Source organism: Periplaneta americana, chromosome 13 (genome assembly GCF_040183065.1).
Source record: "Periplaneta americana isolate PAMFEO1 chromosome 13, P.americana_PAMFEO1_priV1, whole genome shotgun sequence".
Classification (NCBI taxonomy): domain Eukaryota; kingdom Metazoa; phylum Arthropoda; class Insecta; order Blattodea; family Blattidae; genus Periplaneta; species Periplaneta americana.
This window is the reverse complement of record NC_091129.1, coordinates 105,993,187-106,008,395: the sequence shown is the minus strand read 5'-3', so window position 1 is coordinate 106,008,395 and position 15,209 is coordinate 105,993,187. Positions and strand designations below refer to the sequence as shown.

Below are 15,209 nucleotides of genomic sequence, written 5' to 3'. Positions count from 1 at the left end.
AGTTTCGTTTTTTTTTTTTATAGGTCTCAAGAGGTGAAACTATTTTTGGGACGGGTAAAAAAAAAAGTGCTGGAGAAAATGGTGATATAGATTAACTACACATTATTCTCATAACTGACAACATTTAGAGTTTTCCTGCTATATATATATATTTTACAATCTTTAGACGGAATGCGCGCTGGTTCGAGTCCTCATGGGGGAAGAAATTTTCTCATGAAATTTCGGCCAGTGTATGGGACTGGTGCCCACCCAGCATCATGATGCACTTGGGGAGCTATGATAGGTAGTGAAATCCGGTTGCGAATGCCAGCTATAATGGCTGGGGGGATCATCGTGCTAACCACACGATACCTCCATTCTGGCTTTAGAGGTGCATGAAAATCAGTGGCGTATACTGGTTAAAGGGTTTGGGCTACCGCTGACCCTATTATTACACAAAATATATCTAACAATTACTTTAATTTTAATTACTATGGTAAAACTAATAATACAAAATTATTACATTATGTTATATTATAAACTTTTTCTTTTGTAATTTCCTTGGGCTACCGCCGGTAGCCCCGGTAGCCCGCAAAATACGCCCCTGGTTAAATTTGAATTCTATAAAGCGGGTATATTTATGTACACTGACGTTCAAAACATTTATTTTTAAACAGGCTTTTAACAACATACATTTTTTTTTAATGTTCGAAGTTCTATAACTCTGAATAAACTAAAGACAATTACGACAGTCACATATGAATATTGAATCTGCTTTCAGACAGTTTCTTTCAACTAAATTAAATCCCCCTCCTCCCAAAAAAAAACATATTAAGGACTGACTGAAATATGTAAATATTGATGGAATGTTGAAACTATATTTTTTTCTCAGAGCATAGACCAATCTTGGATCGAAAGAATGCAAAAATATCTCAAGCTTCCAAAAGAAATTGCAAACTTGTATTTATGTTAAATAAGCTTCCTGTCTATGATTATCATCAAAACAATAGTGAGATATCTTCTCGAAATTGAAAATGATATCACTGTGTAACGAATATAGAATTCAGATTTGAGAAGTTACTTGATTTGAAACAGGCACATTTATTGCATTAATTATATTTTACGTAATAACCACTGAAACATTTTTCTTTTAATTTTTGTTACTAAATTCAACATAAATGTATGTTAATATAGCGTTTTTTGTTTTATTTTATAAATCATCTCATCTATTCTACACGACCTACACTTTGGGAACCACTGCTTTAGTATATACTCTGCATGGGGTGTAACAAAAGATCAATATCAATTTCTAAAGAGGTGCCAAAAGATAGTTGTATGTATCCAGAAAACGTACCCAAAATCGTTTCATTACCACACGCACGCACGCACGCACGCGCGCGCGCGCACACACACACACACACACGATATCGAAATGTTCAAAGGTTTTAGCCGAAATTTAAACTTCAGATGAGTTACCATCAGTGGCGGCCGGTGAGACATTCTGGTGGTGGTGCCAAAAATGTAAGAAGGTTGCACGCAAATCACCAAGTGAAAGGTGATAATCACAGCTCATGTTTACATTATGTTAAATAAAACAAATTAATTAAGCGAGCTATTTTACCAGGTGTGCAGTTAATAATGCAACTAGTAGGCCTATATGAAACCAAAAACAGCAATAAACGCTTTTCTAACTTAAAAATATGCTTATATAAAATTTATCATTTGAATGTTAAGAGAGGAATTTAACTAATCACTAACATCTTTAAATTTCAAGCAATGTACTCACCAAAGTGCCAATCCAACGCCGAGAGAGAGACATCTGCATCTGGATTAAAAAGAACGGTACTGGAAATCCATTCGTCGTTCCTTTTTGTTGGCAAACAAGTCTATCACTTTTGCATTGAAACCTTCAATCTTGCATACGAAAGATTTTTCGCACGATAACATTCCTAAAGCACTCAATCTTTCTTCCTTCATAGTGTTTCTAAGAAATAATGTGGTTATTCTTTTCAGCATAGAAAAGCATCGCTCAGCTTCAGAAGTGGAGATGGGCATTGTAATTAACAATTTCAAAATTTTGATTGTCTCCTCGAAAGTATCACATATTTCATCTTCTAGAATTAAGGAAAGAAATGGAAAATATAAATAACTTTTAGAACTCGTAAAGTTGCTGGCAAAAACACACGAAATGAACGGTGATACAGACAATAAATGAAAACGTTTACACTTCACTTAAACAGACCTATGAATCCAAGGCAGCAGCTTGAAAATCTCATATATCGTTAACAAAATCATCAATACTAGCAACAGTGTAACGATATTTAGTTGCCGCGAAATAAAACAAATATCACACTAAATTAACTAATAGTGTTACATAATATGAGGAAATACGTAGTTGTCTTTCTAAAAATAACCATGACTGACTTTCTCTGCATTCGATACAGTTAAATGAATAGTAATTTGTACTTTCAAATCCAAGTTGTGTGCATTAGTTTTGAATTGGTAACATTGCATTAAGATTTGGCGCCGAACTTTTCGTGTAAGTCTGCTCTTGAGACAACGGTTTCCTGCCAAACTTTTCCAACAAACCCTGCCATCTAGCGGAATTTCTGGATTACTGCGCTCTAGCGGGCGGAATTTTAACTACTGAGTCAAATTGAACTCGGCTCAGTCTCCGCCATAAGAACCGCATATGAACTAAACCAGTAGCCTTTTGTACAGTGTTATATGGGCTTACCCGGTGCCACAGACAACTGGCTCCAACGTTCGAAAAAACACTGCAAGAGTGCGTCCCGATCTGTGCGCGCGCTCGTTCAAATGAAATTGGAATAAAATACGTAGAAATAAATTATTACAACTATTTTTTAGGGTATTATTTTTTGTTTCTTTCATTGGTGGTGCCATGGCACACTGGCACTGCCCCAAAAGCCGCCCTTGGTTACCATATAAGATGGAAATACCGTATAATCCTGAATACCACCCACACCTTTTTTGCTTCTGAAAATCGGATGCAGGTTTCATTCAAGCCTTTCATAGTGAGGTCTCATGTAAGGGAGACTGGGGAGGTTTGACCATAGGGGAGGTTTGACCCATCTCTATAATTTGAAATCCCGCCATTTTTATCTCTGCTATTTGTCATGGTTCTCTTTGCTTTTAATGTCAGAGGTAATATTTATGCTCATCAAGGCAGTGAAACCAAGAACAGCTGAGATTCTACTTCCTGTTGATTTGTTGCTTGCTGATGTTGGTTTGATGCTCTTGTTTATAAGAATCCAAGTAAGTAATTGCAATCTTAATGGTAATAGTGATAGTTACATTTGATTCTACATCCTTTTAGGTTCAATTTCATATATTTATTGTGTAGTTTTCTTTATTATTAAGTATATAAATATTTTAGTATATACAAAAAGTCCCATGAGGGAGGTTTGACCCAAAATTGCAGGGAGGTGTGACCCATGTTATGGTGTGTGATTTCATAACATTTTTTTTATTTCTTAATAGGATGCCTTTCAAGTGGAAACCTACTGAAAATCCAAGGAAGAAAGTAGATCCAGGAGTAATGAAAGCTGCTGTAAAGTGTGTCCTCGATGATAATGTGAGCATTCGAGCAGCTGCAGTTGAATATGAAGTTGATAGGAAGACTTTAGGGAGGTATGTTTCTAAAGTAAAGGAAGGAAATGAAACAGCTTTCAAGGCAGACCACAACAGCTCTCAGATTTTTAGTTCAGAAGAGGAAAATGATTTAGAAAAGTACCTTCTAACAGCAGCTAGGTTGAATTATGGTCTTACTCCTAAAGAGTTGCGAAGATTTGCTTATGAATATGCAGTCGCTAGAGGTAAACCAATCGGTGATAATTGGAAGAAAAACAATCAAGCCAGTTATGATTGGGAGAGAGGATTCATGCATCGTCACCCAAGACTGTCACTGCGGAATCCCCAGGGAAAAAGTCTAGGGAGAGGGACAGCCTTTAACCCAACAAGTGTAGGCGAGTTCTTCCAGAATCTTCGTTCTGTGTATCACACCAATAAATTTGGCCCAGAATCAATTTACAATCTGGATGAAACTGGGGTAACAAATGTACAGAAACCTGGCAAGGTAATTGCACCAAAAGGGGAAAAACAGGTCTCAAAAATGACATCCGCTGAGAGGGGGACACTTGTTACACTTTGCTGTGCAGTAAGTGCAACAGGAAATGCTGTTCCACCATTCTTTGTCTATCCAAGACAGAGATTAAATGATAAAATGATTGATGGTGCTCCTGTGGGTTCTTGTGCTGGTGTTAGTCCAAGTGGGTGGATGGCTGGAGAGACCTTTGTTCATTACTGGGAACACTTTATCAAACACACAAAGTGCTCTAAAGAACGTCCTGTGCTTGTCATCTTAGACAACCATGAATCTCACGTAACACCACAGACACTTCAGATCGCTAAGGACAATGGTATCACACTAATAACATTGCCACCCCACACAAGCCATAAAACTCAACCACTTGATAGAACTGTATTTGGGCCCTTCAAAACTGTTTACAATCAAGCTATTGATGACTTCATGACCACTCATCCAGGAGAGACTGCAACTATCTACCAGATCCCAAAATTTGTTGGAAATGCATTTCCTGTTTCTTTCACTCCTGCCAATATAATCAGTGGCTTTAAATGCACTGGGATCTGGCCATTTGATTCCACTATTTTCAATTCTACTGATTTTATGAGCTCATATGTAACTTATCGACCAAGTCCTGCCAGTGAAGATGCAGCAGCCATAAGCAAAGAACCCCATCCAACACTGATTACCCAGCCAAGTTGTAGTGGAATTTCACCAGAACAAGTAAGACCTTTCCCGAAAGCTGGTCCAAAGAAAAGTAAAAATGGCCGCAAAAGGGTTGTTAGTCGTGTGTTGACAGACACACCTGTCAAAGCAGCTATTGAGAAAGAGTACGAAGAACGCGTCAATAGGAAGAGAAATCAGGCTACCCTTCCTTCCAAAACTATTAGGAAAATATTTCCTAATGACTGTGAGGACTCTGTATCAATTGAAAAGGAGAGGAAAAAGAGAAGACAATCTCACTTTACTCCTACGGCTGATGAGGACGAGGCTTCTGAAAATATAACTGATGATGACGACTGCGAGGAGGTGAATAATGAAGATTGGGGAGTGATGTCTGCTAAAAGTGGTGATTTCGTCTTGGTTAAGTTCTGCACCAAGTCGACAGCATGCCATTATGTTGGAAAAGTTATACAGATCAGAGAATATGAGTGTAAAGTGAAATTCATGCGGCGCTACCGATTCGGGTCAGACTGCTTTGTGTATCCTGATGTTGAAGACACTAGTTATGTGCCATTTGAAGATATGAAAATTCTTCCAAAACCAGTTTTTCAAGATGGAACTGAAAGAATGTCTTCAAAACTTAGGTTCTCAGTGAGATTTATTAATTTAAATGTGCGTTAAGTGAAAACAGTGCTATTTCTCAGTGGAACTTTTACTATTTTCTATATTTTTATAATATTTGTGTTTGGTACTTTTGTTAGAAATAGTGTTCTTTGTATTCATGTTCCTAATTTATTTAAATATTGCAGACTTGTACTGTTTTGTAGGCTTGGGTCAAACCTCCCAACATGTGGGCCAAACCTCCCTTATGCGGGGAGGTTTGACCCAGAAAGTAGTATAATTAAAAAACATATATGAAATTTAATACATTAAGAATAGGCTGTTCTGTAATTTACCATATATGTCTGAGATCTTAGTCTATCTAATGGTATGTTTTCATCACCTCTAAGGAAATTTATTTTTGGAAATAAAAATAAAATAAAAATAATGGGTCAAACCTCCCCAGGCTCCCTTATACACATTGTTTTAAGTTTTGTTGTTAGAAATTTAGGGTGTGGATCTTATTTTGGGGCGGATGGTATACGGGACAGCTATTATCAGGACTCATCCGACAATGTACGTGGTACAATTCAGCCTGACTGTTTATGTATGTAGTTCTTACATGTTTCTACATGGGGCTTACTTACTTACTTACTGGCTTTTAAGGAACCCGGAGGTTCATTGCCGCCCTCACATAAGCCCGCCATTGGTCCCTATCCTGAGCAAGATTAATCCAGTCTCTACCATCATATCCCACCTCCCTCAAATCCATTTTAATATTATCTTCCCATCTACGTCTCGGCCTCCCCAAAGGTCTTTTTCCCTCCGGCCTCCCAACTAACACTCTATATGCATTTCTGGAACCGCCCATACGTGCTACATGCCCTGCCCATCTCAAACGTCTGGATTTTATGTTCCTAATTATGTCAGGTGAAGTATACAATGCGTGCAGCTCTGCGTTGTGTAACTTTCTCCATTCTCCTGCAACTTCATCCCTCTTAGCCCCAAATATTTTCCTAAGACCCTTATTCTCAAATATCCTTAATCTCTGTTCCTCTCTCAAAGTGAGAGTCCAAGTTTCACAACCATACAGAACAACCGGTAATATAACTGTTTTATAAATTCTAACTTTCAGATTTTTTGACAGAAGACTAGATGACAAAAGCTTCTCAATGGAATAATAACAGGCATTTCCCATATTTATTCTGCGTTTAATTTCCTCCCGAGTGTCATTTATATTTGTTACTGTTGCTCCAAGATATTTGAATTTTTCCACCTCTTCGAAGGATAAATCTCCAATTTTTATAGTTCCATTTCGTACATTATTCTGGTCACGAGACATAATCATATACTTAGTCTTTTCGGGATTTACTTCCAACCCTATCGCTTTACTTGCTTCAACTAGAATTTCCGCGTTTTCCCTAATCGTTTCTGGATTTTCTCCTAACATATTCACGTCATCCGCATAGACAAGAAGCTGATGTAACCCGTTCAATTTCAAACCCTCTGTGTTATCTTGAACTTTCCTAATGGCATATTCTAGAGCGAAGTTAAAAAGTAAAGGTGATAGTGCATCTCCCTGCTTTAGCCCGCAGTGAATTGGAAAAGCATCAGATAGAAACTGGCCTATACGGACCCTGCTGTAAGTTTCACTAAGACACATTTTAATTAATCGAACTAGTTTCTTGGGAATACCAAATTCAATAAGAATATTATATAAAACTTCTCTCTTAACCGAGTCATATGCCTTTTTGAAATCTATGAATAACTGATATACTGTACCCTTATACTCCCATTTTTTCTCCAATATCTGTCGGATAAAAAAAGCTGATCAATAGTCGATCTATTACGCCTAAAACCACACTGATGATCCCCAATAATTTCATCTACATATGGAGTTAATCTTCTCAAAAGGATATTCGACAAAATTTTGTACGACGTCAACAAAAGTGATATTACACAGAAATAATTTTATTTGTGCTTGCTTCCAGAGGCGTCAATGAGGGCTGACACACACCGCTTGCCTGCCAACACTCCAGTCCCCATGAGGTCGGCAGGCAGATGACGTTCACACATTCTTATGCATCGAGATAGATCGGACAAAACTTAGTACCAACATCTTACAAATTAAAATTGTGAACATGCCTGACATTGCTTACCTTTTCAAAGAATCTGTTGAAGTTGTTTTCCGTGTGCTTTGAGACAGATGTAGTAGCATGATAACAAATTTCCATTCACATGTTATAACTCTGCTTGCGAATTGTTGGCTATTTCTTGCATTTCCTTCAGTTCTTTATTTGAAAGGACAGATATTGCACATATACCTCAGTGTCCTACAGTTTTGGGGATAATATTTATTCTGTGATTATAAATAACTTTGTTATAATTATTAAAAATTAAATCAGCAGTGTCCAATTCACACTTTTATTTTTAATATCACAGAACACAATGAGTCATACATAAGTTTATAGGGATCCTGAAAAAAAAACTGGTGTGAATTGTAAAGAGAGAGGGCTATTCAATAACCTTTATACGAAACCAGTCAAAGTGAGGATAGAAGATGTCAGAAGAAAGTGAAATAGGGAGAGGAGTACAACAAGGATGTCCTTATCATCTACCCTGTTCAATATCTACTTGCAGGATTTAGTGAAGAACTGTTTTCAGTAAATGGAAGAAAAATAAAGTGCATAAGATTTACTGATGATATGGCGTTGTTAGCAGAAGAGGAGATGATACTAAGGGATATGCTACTGGAGCTAAATGACAGCTATGAGCAGTATGGAATAAAGGTAAATGCAAACAAGACAAAGACCATGGTTGTCGGAAGAAAAATAAAGAAGGTAAATGTGCCAATTCTAAATAAGGAAGTAGAGTAAGTGGACAGATTCAAATACTTGGGGTATACTATAAGTAGTAACATGAGCTGCTGCCAGGAAATCGAAAGGAGAATAACAATGGCAAATGAAGCTTTTAATAGAAAAAGGGGCATCTTCTGCAGACCTTTGGAAAAAGAACTAAGGACCGGTGTGTGGGGTATAGCTTTATATGAGCCAGAAACATGGACATTACGACAAAGTGAAGAGGAAGCATTTGAAATGCGGATATGGAGAAGATTGGAGCATGTGAATGGACAGACAGAATAAAAAAATGAAGCTGTGTTGGAAAGAGAGGGCGAAGAAAAATGATGCAGAAACTGATCAGAAAGAGAAAAAGGAATTGGTTAGGTCATTGACTGAAAAGAAACTCCCTACTGAAGGATGCATTGGAAGGAATGGTGAATGGGAGGAGAGTTCGGAGCAGAAGAAGATATCAGATGATAGGCAACATTAAGATATATATGGATCATATGCGGAGACAACTAGGAGGGCAGAAAGTAGATAAGATTAGAGAATGCTAGTTTTGCAGTGAAAGACTGTCAAAGAAGATTATCTTGGACAGTCACTCAACACTACCACTAATTCATATTACATTAAAAGTACAAAATTAACAGTGCTGTTCTTACTCACCTAATCTATTTAATCTCTATACAAGAAGCACACTAAAGAAAGATTGGAAATGTAGTTGATTGCTTCTGGGAGATCTATAACGAAATCAGTAATGTGTTATGGATGTGAGATCTGAACATCTAAAAGTGATGAGGAAAGAAAACTTCTAGCATTTGAGATAGATTATTTGAGGCGTAGTGCTGGAATGTCAAGGATGGAAAAAATCTGGAATGAGGAAATTAGGAGGTTGGATGTGGAGAAAAATATCTTGGATAGAGTTGACAGAAGAGAGTTGAAATGGTTGGGACATCTACTGCCATGAATGAGAATAGATGACCAAAGAAAATTTATAAATGGAACCCAGAGAGACAATGGAGAGGGAGGTCCTGGAAAGACCTGAGAGCAGCCATCTTAGAAGCAATGAACAGCAAGATGGCGATCTGCTGTATAAAGCCAATAGAGAGATAATACAAAACTAAATTACATAGCTTTATATATAAACAGCTACACGAAGTATTACATCATTTGGTTTCCTTACCTTTTATCTTTTACAGTCTTTCCTTGCCCTGAGTTTCTGTTCCTGTTCTCCATAATCCTCTATCTTGCCACTGTCCTTCTTCTAAGCCTCTTTTCTGCATGGTGCCACCATACCAATAATTAGAGGGTTTCCCACGCTTCTTTCTACAGGAAGGGACCAACTAAAAAGACATTGTGGCAAGCTTTCTTCTGATATTCGTTGTACATGTCTATACTATTTTAGGATTCGTGCTTCTACTTTATCATTTGTTTCTTGTGCATCCATTTCTGATTGAATTTACTCATTCCCTACATGCTGTATATTTTATATTCTCAAAATTCTTCTAAAGTCAATAATTTTATTTCTGTTGCTACACTCTTATTCGTAATTTAATTTAAAGTTTCCTGAGTCGAAATATGTCACCTCCTCAATGCTTTTTGTCTTGTACATGTCTAGGTTCTCGAAATTTTCTAACACGATTAACAGGAGTAGTTGTATGTTGTTATATAGTCAACTGTCCGAAGACAGATTTGAACCTCATAAGTAACACCAATAAGGCATCACTCATAAGGAACTAAGACAGGAGGTAATGGGGTAGGGTGGCCAGTTCATTTCCCCCTCCATTGAATACATTGCTGACTAGTAACATATTACACTAATCAGACTTCAGATGTATACAAACAGTTGTTCTTCCTCTGACACATATCGTCAAGTGATAACAGATGTACATATCAGCCAGAATTTCAATCAGAGGTATAAAGGGAGTTATGACTGAATTTTTCAACCAATCTTTATGATATTTTGAGAACACATTTAGACCACACTCATAATACGCTGTACCAAGTTTCAATTGTGTAGATCACTTAATTCTCAAGATATTGCAAATTACATTAAATAATTAATTGCCCTTGATAAGTCCTTTGCATAATAGTTTCCACCTGATCAACTTGATCACGCCACACAAGTAGAAACTAGAACTATATTGGATTTTTATGTGTGGTGAATATTGTAGCAAATAACATTTTTTTGAATGTTTAAATTTTATGATTAAAAAAAATATTATTTACTTAATTAAAAGGTCAAAAGTCATATAAAAATCACCATATATGAAAACTATATGAATTTCGTTTCTTGTACAGGCGATGACACAGCTCATCTGCCCTGGAAGGAATGCGGAGTTGGGGTAGTAGTTTCCCACTAGTAGTGGATGGGGTGGATGGAGAGAAAGTTAGAAATACAATGTAGCATGCATTATAAAAACATTGACTTACCAATTCTGCGCCGCGTTACAATGGAGTAGCTAATTCTGAATCACTTCCATCATCATCATCATCATCATTACTGCTGCTCCTACTGCAGCTATCATCACTATCGCTATCACTACCACTGTCACTATCCAAAGAAATAATTAGATTATCCACTACTGCAAGCAATGTATTATGTCGAAATCTGTATTGGCTCTCCACTTTTAATGTATGTTGACAATAACCCTCCCAGTCCTCTTTAGTTATTAACGATAAAGCCAGTTCTGTAAGTTCCTTTAATCTTTGCAAAGATAAATCTCCTGTCACTTTAATTTCTCTCACTTTGTGTTTCATCTTTTTCCATGCTAATTCGATCGGGGATAAGTCACACATATAAGGAGGAACTCCACCAGCCTTTGGTCAACCCTAAAAGTCTTTTCTTGAGGCCTGTGTTTCTCGATTAAGGAGAAAAGGTCGACTTTGTTAAGTTTTTCACTGACTTCAACTCCTTTCCTTCTCAGCCACTCTATCATGTCTCTGTTTGGCGCATACTTATTTGGAGCCTTATCAACCTGAACGGAGTGATAGGGGGCATTGTCCATGACCACGACTGACCTTGGCGGAAGATTGGGAATTAATTTCTCATCAACCCATTTCTCGAAATTTACCTGGTTCATCTGCCCGTGGTAATCCCCGCTCGCAGAACCACCTTTATAAACGAGTTCTGCGTTTCTTAAGGAACCATTTTTGCTACCCGCATGTAGGACGATAAGTCTGTTTCCTGCACTATGGTTTGCCTGTATGCCGAACTCATCAGAATGTTGCCAACATTTCTTAAAATGTCCACCCAGGTCTCGTCGAGATATACAATTTCTCTCCCTTGATTACGGAATTCCTCAATTTTCCTCAAATAATTATGTCGCCAAGCAACAATATCAGCCCTTTCAACTAGAATTTTTCTCTTCGACTGGGATTTTTTCCATTTGTAGTACATTTTCAACAGTCTATTTAGTGACCTACCACTCCATGGAAAATTAATTTTATTTCTAATTACAGGCAAAAGCTTGCTCACAGTTGGCACTTTCTTTTCTTGAATATAAAAGTCGTGGATAGTATTTTTAATAACACACCTATCAAAGTCATCAACATCAACACGCATATGCTGTGGCTGAGTTGGTCGTTTTTTTCCAGGAGTCGAGAGAACTTCATTGGGGCGATCTCGGTTTCTTTCCAAATTTTCTTTTATAATTTGTTTTGCCGTAAATTCAGACACACCAGTGTAATATGCCGCGCGTTTAGTGGCCTGAGTAACTAAATGCGTGAGACACTTGTTCTTGGCTTCGTTATCACACGTTTCTATCACTTTCGCTATTATTTCACGTGCTTGGGAATGAATTACTTTCTTTTTCTTAGGAGGCGGCATGATTAGGCACACTTAAGTTTAAGTTAATAAATTTAGTTACTATATACAGGTAAGCTTAGAAATACTCTCAGTCTCTATATACACACGAACACTACGTACGAAATTATTCTGTAAGAATTACTATATACACTTAGTCTATCGCACCGAATTATTCTATAAGAGTTGTTATATACACTTAGTCTCTATATATACACACAAACGCACGAAATTATTCTACTATATACACTTAGTCTCTATATATATATATAGCTACGCAAACACTACACACGAAAGTTATACTGCTACGTCTTAACTTTGAATATATATTTACACCAGCAATTCTATTAAGCAAACGTTCACTTCTGTCTTCCAAGTACAAATGGAAAGAGAGAAATGTTTTTTTGAAGAAAGTAGAAAGGGGATTAAGCAGAGTGCATTCACACCAAAAGTACCGTTAGCCAGCAGCTTGCTCCCACCCCTCTAAACACCACCCCTAACTTCCCCAAGGTTCAGGGCAGATGAGCTGTGTCATCGACTGTACATATTTCAACATACTCATCAAGTTTCAACCCATTCTGACAAATATTATTCTGCAAGAAACATTTCAAACACAGGAAAATACTGAAAATTTAAAAAGCAAGTACAGTAAATGGTGTGGTCTGGAACTTTAAATGCAGTTTGCATCTCTTTAAAAATGTCCATTGGTGGATTAAAATGGCGGAACAAATAAGGCGATAACATTATCAGAAAAAGAGAGAATAAAATTTATCTTTTTTCTCATGGTAAACCACAAAAGATCGCAATTTTTTTTGGCAAAATCTGTCAAATTTCAGTTATAATTCCCCGTAAGCACTGTAGGAGGACTAAGAGCTTTCGACGCCTTTAAATCTTCTTTGCACTAATTGGGCAGATTTAGTGAGTTCATGAGAAATAAATACTCCCTGTTCTACAGTAAACTGAGAAACACATTTTAAATTACACTGTCATCATAAAAGACATTCTCAGTCATCGCCAGACCCAGCAGGAAACTTAACTCCATTCTATGCAAATCAGGTAAGTTGCTTGTCTTGACTTTTCGAAGGCCAGACTCAGAATAGGCCCTTGCACTTAGGCTTGTTTGGCCTATTTTGCGCCCTTTATATAGAATGAACTGTAAGTAATGTCATTAATTCTGGTGGATGATTCCTTCAGTAAAGAGCAACAAAAAAGTAAAATACCATTTTTCTAAGTTTTAAATAGTTTTCCAGAAAAATGTGCATTTCAAAATAATGAGATCATGCAATGCTACAATCAGCAGGGAGTGCACATTAAGTTGTGTTGCTCTGAACAACCCCTTCACCTGGCTTGTTTTAAATAGGGAAATGAAGGTCAAGTATATTGTTTTTAAATTCGTAACAAAAAATACAGATGATATACCGTTTAATTTTTGTGTTTAAACTGTGTTGGGAAATTTAAAATAAACTCCACAACCTAATTTTATTAAATGTTCAGAGAACACAGACAAAAAGATATGCTTATTTCAAACTAAATTGAAAAGATTAAGAAATATTTCTGCACTCCCATTTCAATTAAATATTCTCGAGATCATAAACAGTAATTATGCTCATTTCATGTTATAAAAACAAAATTTTAAAACATTTAAATCTCTAAGGAAAAAATAAAAATACTATGTTTACACACGCAATAAGAACTTATTTTATGTTATACAAATTTAATTAATGTTTCAAAAAGTCTCCATTTGTCGTACTACGAGTATTTTCTTCAGCCAATTAGAAATAATTCTCTCCCACTTTAATTTTTAAAGTAGTAGTAACTGGTAAATTTACATACAAGAAATCAAATTTCCTGAGTCATCTTTAGAAGCAAATTGTGTGTGTTATATTTACATTTCTCATTGTCTCACCCATTCCTCGCATACATAAGCTGCATCTCTCCAAGCAATAACCTTTACAGCATTGTTATAGTCATCACACTTTAAAATTTCTTTGCAGAATGAAAACTTACATTTGCTTGGATCAAATTTCTGCATATTTGAAGGACGAAACTAAAACTCTTTCAATCATTCATTATCATAATATGCTTCTCTCTTAAGTCGATTGAGCATATTGGAAATTAATTCAATAGCTTAATTCAAAATATGCTATGAAATAATTTTTTTCTCGAAAAGGAAACAAAAACGAGCAAAATTGTATTAAAGTTTTTGTTTGAAATATCTCAAAGAATAACCCCTTGAAATTAATGACATTACTTACAGTTCACCCTGTATACCAGTGGTCGTCAGCACTCTCTGAAATGGGTAGAGTGCATGGAGGGTAAGGAACTCTGCTCCATCGTGCACAAGGGATAGAGAGACAGCATACCTGCCAGCAGCAATGATTGCATGCTAGGACTGTGTCTTGTCCGCAGGTAAGAGACGCTAGCCCGAGCGTGCAGTGTTTTGATGACTGCTGCTGTATACAATAATTGTCCAAGTCCGACAGGTGAACCAGATGGCATTCGTGAATTCGACGCTGATAGTGGGCCATTGTGCCTCAATTCTGATAGTCAGGTACCATTCACAGACAAGTAGTCTCATAAACCCCTGGGTCTGGAGCACTAACCTACATATTTTTAACTACGCAGAAGATAGATAAAATGAGGGGGAGAAGGATGGAGTGTGTTGGTGGAATGATAGAGGGAAACAGGAGTACCCTGAGAAAATCCTGTACAACGTCTTTGTCCACCACAAATCCCATCACACCCTGATCAGGGATCGAACCTGGACCATCTGGACAGAAGACCAATGTGCTAGCATTGAGCCATGAGGCACAGACATGGCTGAACCAGATGAATACAGATATATTCATTAGTATTTCCTGTCTATATCGACTTGATTTATTATCACCTTACAAGGACTTTGGTTGGAAAATAAAAGAGATAGGCCTACCGATATAAAGTATTGTAACCCTACTATTGTTGTGTAATCATAACAGCATTAAGCTTTTTTGTCTAGGCTTTGAATGAAATTTCTATTGAGAATAACTTTTAGAAAATATCATGTGTTATATGTCTGAGGTGACTCGTGGCACATCATACAAATCTGGGAAACAGGTTTTCCCATAAATCAGATAGTAAATGTCATGTGAGATGGGAGTACTATATCGACAGGCCAATTCAAAAGGGAAGGAAACAACTCAAAATTTAAAGCTTTGAGAAAGCTGCATTTTAAAGCTCC

At 36.9% G+C, this 15,209-nt stretch overlaps 1 protein-coding gene across 1 annotated transcript; it reads left to right on the top strand.

Annotated features, from left to right (window-relative positions):
* The first annotated feature begins 3,205 nt into the window (after positions 1–3,205).
* LOC138712204 (tigger transposable element-derived protein 4-like) lies at positions 3,206–5,816 on the top strand. Its single transcript, XM_069843721.1, has 2 exons — positions 3,206–3,255; positions 3,481–5,816. Exon 2 carries the CDS (start codon positions 3,482–3,484, stop codon positions 5,426–5,428), a length of 1,947 nt encoding a protein of 648 aa, XP_069699822.1. The 5' UTR covers positions 3,206–3,255; position 3,481; the 3' UTR covers positions 5,429–5,816.
* The last annotated feature ends 9,393 nt before the right edge of the window (positions 5,817–15,209 follow it).